The 9,108-nt window shown below is 47.6% G+C and overlaps 1 protein-coding gene across 2 annotated transcripts in view; it reads left to right on the top strand.

Annotated features, from left to right (window-relative positions):
• LCMT1 (leucine carboxyl methyltransferase 1) overlaps positions 1 to 9,108 on the top strand; it is a 34,363-nt gene that overhangs the window by 4,500 nt on the left and 20,755 nt on the right. For both annotated transcript variants that reach the window (XM_084882761.1, XM_084882760.1), the window contains exon 2: positions 8,972 to 9,063. In XM_084882761.1, the coding sequence (XP_084738887.1) occupies positions 8,972 to 9,063 (92 nt within the window). The remainder of the gene's footprint in view (positions 1 to 8,971; positions 9,064 to 9,108) is intronic.

Below are 9,108 nucleotides of genomic sequence, written 5' to 3'. Positions count from 1 at the left end.
TATAAAAGGCCTGCTGGTCAGGCCACCCCCCAGTGTAGTGGCTTCTTGTTGCTTTTAGAAGACCCAGCTCCTTAGGGGCCTCCATGGCCCTGCCTGCCCTCACCTGCTTCTCCGGCTTCCCCTTCCCTCCCTCCCTTCCAGCCTCACCTCCCCCCTCCCTCCTTCCAGCCTCACCTCCCCTCCCTCCCTTCCAACCTCACCTCCCCTCCCTCCCTCCTTCCAGCCTCACCTCCCCCCTCCCTCCTTCCAGCCTCTCCTCCCCTCCCTTCCTTCCTGTCTCACATCCCCTCCCTCCCTCCCTTCCAGCCTCACCTCCCCCCTCCCTCCTTCCAGCCTCTCCTCCCCTCCCTTCCTTCCAGTCTCACCTCCCCTCCCTCCCTCCCTTCCAGCCTCACCTCCCCCCTCCCTCCTTCCAGCCTCACCTCCCCCCTCCCTCCTTCCAGCCTCACCTCCCCCCTCCCTTCCTTCCAGCCTCCCCCCCCACCCCCCCTGCACCCTCACAGTTCTGGTGTGTTCTGTTCCTATCTTTGGCCTTCCAGCCTGCTGCTCCCTCCCTCCCTCCCTCCCTCTCTCCCTTGCCTGTTTAGTTCCACATCATCTGGGATTAACGCATTCATTCGGCTTTCTAGACTGAGCGCCTCCTTTGTGGAGGCTGTTCTGTGTGGAACAGAGGCGAGCAGCCCAGACAGCATGGGGCTCTTACAGGGCGTTCCTTCCAGGGGGCGCGGCTGGGAAACAAGGCATTTGGTGTGCTAGCTGGTGATCGGCGCTGTGGGAGGCGCTGTCCTCTGTGTGTGTGTGTGTGTGTGTGTGTGTGTGATGGCCAGGGAGGGCTCTGCTGGGAAGGCGGTGCTGGGAGAGACTGGGGCGGACGGAGGAGCCCTGTGTGTAAGTGGGAGTCCACATCCCAGGCCCCAGCCGGGCCAACAGAGTGGGCGGGGCCAACAGAGTGGGCGGGCCCTGAGGCCGGAGCCGGCTGCCTGGGGCTGGGACAGATGGCGCCGGCTCTTCAGGACTAACTCTGCCTTGGAGGGGGCCGTTGGGGATGTTGAAAGGAATGAAGAATGAGCTCACTGATGGGTTTTAACAGCATCGTCAGCTTCTCTGTGGGGACCGATGGGAGGATGGGAGCCAGGAGGCCAGTTAGGCTTTGGGAGAGCCCAGGCCCAGGCTGGTGGCCTGCCGGGTGGGAGCCCGGGAGGTGCTGAGGGTCTGTCAGGTGGAGCCGTAGAAGGTGCTGGCAGATGGGGTGGGGGAGGCTGGGGAGTCCTGGATGGCACCTTAGCTCCGATGGGCTCCCTCAAGCTAGGAGGCTCTCTGATACCGCAGACCTGAGCGTACACCCTGTGTGCCTCCTTCGTGCCGCCTTCGTGGGAGCCGGCCGTTTGTCATTCAGACCTCGGTTTAGTTTTGTGTTCCACCAGAACGAACACCACACAGAGTGGCTGCGTCCACCTCAGAGCCGTGCGCATGGCAGATGTAAAACGCATCCGTCCATGGCTACAGTGACAGGAACTGATGCAAACACTCAAGCTTCCATCAGCGTGAGGCCTTAAACAGCCGCTTTTCTTCACTGCTCCTGAGTGGTCTGTGCAGTCCAGAACCCAGACCAGGGCTGCAAGGCTGAGATGCCAGTGTGAAGACTCTACAGTGAATCTGCTTTCTGGAAACTGGCCCCTGGAGATGCAGGTGGTCTCAGGGTCACCTCACAGGAACCGAGGTGTCTTCCTGCAAGCCTGGCCCTTTCCAGCACACTGTCCCCGCCCACCGCAGCGGCCCCGCCCACCACAGCTGCCCTGCCACAGCTGCCCGCCCTCCACAGCTGCCCTGCCCACCACAGCTGCTCCATCACAGCTGCCCCACCTACCACAGCTGCCCCACCCACCACAGCTGCCCCACCACAGTTGCCCCACCCACCACAGTTGCCCCGCCACAGCTGCCCCACCACAACTGCCCCGCCCACCACAGCTGCCCCGCCCACCACAGCTGCCCCGCCCACCACAGCTGCCCCACCACAGGTGCCCTGCCACAGCTGCCCTGCCCACCACAGCTGCCCCACCACAGGTGCCCCACCCACCACAGCTGCCACATCACAGCGGCCCCGCCCACCACAGCTGCCCCACCACAGGTGCCCCGCCCACCACAGTGGCCCCTCCCACCACAGCTGCCCCGCCCACCACAGGTGCCCCGCCCTCCACAGCTGCCTGGGAGAGCATGCTGAGACTTGGACCAAGGATGGCCTCTGCACCTCCAGAGAGATGAGCCACTTTAGCTCTAGGACTTTGTGTTGAGGAGAAATTAGCTGCTAAACTTGCTCAGTAAGAAAGTCAAGTAAATTCTGGATGTTTAGCCCTCCCCTGTTTTTTTTTTTAAAGGAGTGAAATAAATATTGGAAAATACCTGTGAAAGGTAATGATTTTATATCTAGAATAGTAATATTCACATCATTTTTTTCTCTTATAAACTTAATTTTTTAAATGACAAAGTGAGAAGCTTCTGCAAAATGGTTAACGGGAGAGGTTGTATCAGTTTTCATTCCCGCCTGTGGCGAATGAGATGCTAATCATAGAATTTTCTGGGTGCCCAATGGCTCACAGCTGGTGGGTGGAGAATAATCCTTCTCTGGTTTGTGTTTCTATAATCACTGGTGAGACCGAGCACTTTGCTGTCATTGATATTTTTATGTGAATCCTTTCTCCAGTCATTTTCCAACTGGGTTGTTGTCTTCTTCTTGTTTGGTTATTTATAATTCTATTTCTGCTTTATAAGGACTTTTTATATGACCTGTGTTTGTTGCAGTATTTCCTCTCAGATAGATGCTTGGTTTTCACTGTAGCATGTCAGTGCATTTCATAATACAGAAATTGCGAATCTTCATGGTGCAAAATCTGACAGCCTAACTTTGTGGCTTGTGCTTTTTGAGCAGTGCTTTGAAAGGCCGTTCTGAATCATTACATTTACTTTGAGTACTTATGTGGCTTTGTCTTTTATGCTTAAATCATTCATCTTTTATATAAGAATGTAGCAGTTTTAACTTAATTTTGTCTGAAAGCATTAGCTAGTTGTCCCTACGCCATCTATTAAATGGTCTCTATTTCCCAATTAATTTGAGAAGTAATATATAATATACTAAATTCTTATATATACTTTAACACAGCGATGGCATTCTTGACTTCCAATTGAAATGCTTTTTTTTTTTCCTTTTCATTTTGATGCCTTAAAACTATTAATCACAAAGCTACTTAGATGTGAATTGATTTAGAGCTCCCGTAGCTTGCTTGGCAGGGCAAGAACAGTGAAGGAAGGGGTACCCGCAAAAGTCGTGTCTGAGTGTGTCTCTTCACCAGGAAAGCTGTGGGTGTTTGGGAAGCCCTGTAGACTTCTTTGTGTTAGGACATATGGCCCCACCCCAGCCGCAGGGAAGTGTGGGGCGTAAGAATTTCTAATTGGGCAGATTGATGCCTCAAACAAAACTGGGGTTCTTTTAGTAAGGAAGAAGGGGTGGGTGGATATTAGAAAGGGAACTTGAAGGTCCTGCTATGTTTCTCATCTTTTTTTCCCTAGAATTTCCCTAGGGGGCGGGGAAGGAAGAGAGAGAAAGAGAGAGAGCGAGAAGAAGGGAGAGAGAGGTAGAGGAAGAGGTGGAGGGGGAGAGAAGGGAGTAGGGGATAGGGGAGGGGAAGAGAAGAAAATAGAGGAGGGAGAGAGGGACATAATTTATATAAAGGGTGTCCCAAAAATATATACACATTTTAACAGCTTATAGCTCAATTTTGAAAATGAAATGTATTTTAATAAACACTGCCTTTATAATTATTCAAAGTATATATACATTTCTGGGGACACCCTATAAACTGAGTGCTCAAGCCTTCAGTTTTCCATTTGATGAGTGTTGACAGTTGTATATATCTGTAAGCCACCACTCAACAAGATGCAAAATATTTCTGAGACTCCAGAAAGGCCGCTTTTATCTCTTTTGGTTGGTCTCCTTGCCCCCACCTCACTAGCATGTTCTGATTTCAGCTACAATGGGTCAGATTTGCCTGTACTTAAACCTCATACGAATGAATCAGACAGTATGCATTCTTTTTGTAATTTCTTTCACTCAGCATGTTTGTTGAGATTCATTCAGAGATAAAGCCAGATACTGTTAAAAGTGGTAAGGTCAGGCTTTAGCCAGCAATAATTATTGCAACAGAAGATCCCTGTGTGAATAACTCGCCTGCAGCCTCTCGGGGCGTTTTTAGGGAGATGGGGGAGTCAGGAGTTGGGGAGCAGGCAGTAGAGTGAGAGAAGTGAAAAATGACAAAAAGAGGGAGGGAGGAAGGGGTTGCCTACGGGAAGCCACCTGGGTTTGCTACCTGGAGCAGGGGCGTATCCTTAATGCTGGCTGCGCAGTTTGTGCTCCTGGCGGCCTCGCATTCTCTCAGGCCCTTTAAGTGGGACTAGCGCCACCTGGGGTTGTGGCCTTGCGCTCTTAGAAACTGTTGGTGTTTGTCCATATGATAGGCCAAGGTTACAGCCTGTTTGAGAAGCCGGCTCAGAGGAATCTGGCTGGTGTTTGGGGAGGAGGGAACCCCTGGGTGTGTGAAGTGGCTTGGTCCTTGCATGCTGTGTGGCCACGCTCGGACTTGTTTGTCCTCACCGGATGAGGGCATTGGAGTTGTGCCTAGTCTGGGCCGTTGTGAACGGGCTGCCATGGACATTCTTACCTGTCCTTCATTTCTCTTGGGTAGATGTCTAGGAGTAGAATTGTGCAGTCATAGGCTGGGTCTATATTTTATTGCCAGATTAATTCCCAAAGTGGTTTATCGGTTTACACTTCCCACCAGCAAAGGATGAAAACTCCACATCCTTGTTAACACGCCATATGTCAGTGGGTGTGAAATATATCTCACTATGGTTTTACATTGCATTTTCCTGGGACTAATTTATGCTTATTGTTGAAAATACTACAGGTGTTCCCTTTTCCCCCATCTTTGACCCTCTTAACAGGAATCAAACTTGGGACCCTTCAGTCCATAGGCCGATGCTCTATCCACTGAGCCAAACTAGCTAGGGCTTAATCATCTTTTTTATGTGCTCATTGGCAATTCCTTCATCTTTTGTGAACTGTCCAAGTTGTTTGCCCATTTTTATTGATGATGTCACTGTTGGTTTTGACTTACAGTTCATTACATAGCTGGGTAGGAGTCTTTTGTCAGATGTATTGTAAATATACATTCATGTATAGGAAAATGAATTTTTTGTTGTTAATATTCACCAGAGGATATTTTTTCCATCAGTTTTTTGAGACAGTGGAAGGGAGAGAATAACAGGGGACAGGGGATAGGGGGAGAAGAGAGAAAGAGAGAGAGAAGAGAAGAAAAGAAAAGAGAGGAGAAATATCTATGTGAAAGAAACATATCAATTGGTTGCTTTGCTTCCTGCATGCGCCTGACCAGGGCTGGGGATCAAACCTGGACCCAGGTATGTGCCCTTGACCGGAATAGAACCTGAGACCCTTTTGTGGGTGGACATTTTAACTACCTAGCAACACTGGCCAAGGCAAAAAATGAAATTTAAAAATATTATTTATAATAGCATCAAAAATGTAAACTGTCTAAGAATAAATCTAATGAAAGGTATGAAATACTTTTACACAGAAAACTATAAAACACTTCTGAGAGAAATTAAAGGAGATTTACGTAAATGGGAGGCATGCTTTGTTCATGCATTAGAAGACTTGGTGTTGGTGAGATTTCTGTTCGCCTCTAATTGGCCCATAGAGTCAGTGTAGGCCCAATCAAAATCCTAGCCATCTTTTTTTATAAATGAATAAGTTGATTCTAAAATGTACATAGAAACGCAAAGGATCTAGAATACCCCCAAAAACTTCTAAAGATTAGAAGACTTGGTGTTGGTGAAGAACAAAGTGGGAGAACTTAGGCTGCTTAATACTACTTAAACACTTACTATCAAGCTATGTTAATCAAGACTGTGGTCTTAACATAAAGGTAGGTCAGTGAGAGAACAGAGAGTTCAGAAATATTTCCCTTCCCCTTCTCTTAGTAAGATCCCTCTATTCTCCTTGTTACTCATGCCCTTCACTGCTCATAATGCCATATTTATCTTTGCCTCTGGCCCTTGTCCGTCTTGCCTGGCATCGAGCAGACAATAAATATTGCTTGACTGATCAAAGGTCTAACATCAACTGATAGTGCAGTTGAGAGGAATAGAAACTGCTCCTTGTTATCCACCAGTGCAGGGATAGTCCAACAAGGAGTGCTCCGAGGGAGGCCAGCTGCTCAGCTGTCCCGCAGAGGCTTCGCAGAGGAGTGCGTGGCTTGATACCAACGAAGATTCTTGCGCTGGATGTTGGGATCAACAGATCATTTCCAAGGCCCCTTCCAACCCTTTAACTCAAGCATGTCAATCTCCAAGGCTAACGTGGGCCAAGTAAACAAGGTTTGTGTTTATGTGGGTTGCAAAAAGCAAAAGCTTCAATTTTCATAGAAACGTAGGTTTATTTCTTTTTTTAAATTTTATTTTATTTACGTAGGTTTATTTCGATAGAGACATGCTGAATACAAAGGGCTGAAATAAATGAGTCATCGTTAACATAAAATAATAGAACATTTTAATAAAAATTAATATTTTTTATTGAACATTAACTTACCAGACACTGAATAATTGCACAAATTAATAAGCGTAATGCAAATAAACCTATTTTTCTTATTCTCTGAAAGTGAAATATTTCCTGTTGCGCACACCAAATAAGTCAGTCGGCTCTAGAATAATCGCTGCTAGTATTAGTGGAGGGAAATGGTATGCTGGTACATAAGGGAAATGAATGCAACATGATTATAGTAATCAGTCATTCGCAAACATTGTAATCTGTTATTAATAACTAGAGGCCCAATGTGCACAAAATCGTGCGCGAGTAGCTCGCTTGCTTCCACTTGCCTCAGCTTGCCGTCCTGTGCTCCGCCTTTAGTACCTAGCTCTCCACCCTTCTAGCTCTCCGCAGCGAGTAGCTCATGTCCCTGCTGCTCATTTGGTTGTGACAGCATTATGGTGTGATGGCCATGGCCTTTTATATAAGAGATTATGTATAACAAAATATTGTAAAAATTATGAAAAGTTCTGAAATTTTTATGAAAACGTTTCTTACATACTGTTATATTGGCTGGGCTGCAAAAATATTCCTTGTGGGCCGCATGTGGTCCGCCAGCCAAAAGTTTGCCAGGCTAGCTTTAAGTGTTCGATGGTGTTCGCATCACTAGGCAGTGACCACTAGATGGCACTCGATGAATCCTTTGAAATCTGTTCATCAAACTCCGTGAGGAAACTTACTTCCTCCAACACAGACGGGGAACAAAATCTTCACAGAAGTCCTATCCCTTTCTGTGTGTAACGCACACGGGTGTTTCCTGTTTTATACTGCATTCTACTTCATCTTTTAACTGCAGGTTTTCAGATTATTCAGTTGATTTCATGATATTTTGTGAAATACTCTTTTGGACCACTGAGCAAGTTTACTCTTGTAATACAGTAGGAGATCCGTTCCTACGGTGCAATATAACGCGATTTTCACCGTAAGTCGGAACCCACCTACATATGCACCTGCATCCCTCACATGGAGCACACACACAGCAGCAATGAAGTGAAACAGTAAAGAAAATTTAAAAGAAAGATAACAATTCCTGACCTTTACTTGTGGCAAATAAATAATAAAAAACATAAAGCACATATGTACATATGTTGAAATGATGGAACTTTTTTTTTTTTTTAATAAATAAGTGGGAGATGGCGACATAACCAAATGAAATGACGTCTGTCCAGTCCTATGGAACTGAGGACTGCCTGTACTGTGTTTTCCTCGGATAGTCCAGGCTTGTAGCAAGTGGTGTTCTTAGCGAGGACTGTGTTTCTGTGTTGGGCGGCTGTATTGACGAGCTGAACGCAGGTACTTTCTTATAAGTGTCTGTGGTTGTGTAAACATGAATGTGAGATACTACGGGGGACTCTTTTCTCAGAATCAGCACCTGCTGCAATCAGGGCTGCAGTAAACCTTGTTGGTAGATATAAAGAAAAGAAAAGCGATAGCATCTGCTTTTGGGAGCTCAGAACCTACCTGGGACACACACATCCAAATCCCTTAAATGTCAGCTTCCTTATAAGCAACATGGAATCGAGTGCATTCCTCGGTAGTAGGTAGGATGCTGTAGGCTGAAAGTCACACCAGCCTGGCTCAAATGGTGAAGAATTACCTCCTCACCAGTGTCCTTGGGGAGGTAGAGCAGGCTCAGGGTCTTAGGGAGCCAGGTTCCTTCCATGACTCCTCAGTGGTCCTAGGCTGGTGCCACTTGTGCTCGCCAAGAGGCTTCCAGTGTAATCCGGCATCAGCTCCCAGACTCGGAACACTAGAACCTTCCCGCGTAGGTGTAGACTGGGGTAGAGAGAGGTTAGACACCAGAGCGTTGTGCAAGGTGCAGTTGTCTTGTTTCTTCCTGGTCTCCCCGCTGTGACCACCGTAGGGGATGTGAAATGACGGGCACAAAACGCAGTCAGGAGAAAACGGAGGCCGTTAGTGATGCTTGCCAAATATTTCTGAATTTCCTTTCTCTCGACCTAGAACTTTTTAGTTATCTGACAAAAGCTTTGGCCTGTGAGTTTGCAGAGTGGATAAATTGTTGGGATGATGGGGTGAGGTTTTTGCTGTTTAAGGCCCTGGGGAAGGAATCAGTCATAGAGGAAAGACAGGGGTGAGAAATGGCCAGTGTAGGAAACGTGAAGGGCAGTGTGTGTGGATATAGGGGGTGGTGAGTCTGTCCAGTGTGTCATGGAGCACTGCATGGGCGGTTAGTGGCCTTTGAGGCTGACTATTTCCTTCTGGGTCCTTGACCTGGTTCCTGGGAACGTGGCCGTGAACCTTGGTGAGAATATACACAGATCTTTACCCACATGCCTTCTCTTTCATTCCTCTCAGGTTTGCAGTGAGCATTGGCTACTGGGATGACCCTTACCTCCAGCACTTTGTGAGGCTGTGCAAAGAGAGGAAGGCCCCTGAAATTAACAGAGGCAAGTGGCCCTTTTTCTCCCCAGCATCTTCTCATCAGCTGAGTG

This window comes from Pipistrellus hanaki (genome assembly GCF_964339955.1).
Source record: "Pipistrellus hanaki genome assembly, chromosome: 4".
NCBI lineage: Eukaryota > Metazoa > Chordata > Mammalia > Chiroptera > Vespertilionidae > Pipistrellus > Pipistrellus hanaki.
Note: the sequence above shows the minus strand (reverse complement) of the source record. Positions and strands in the feature narration are given on the sequence as shown.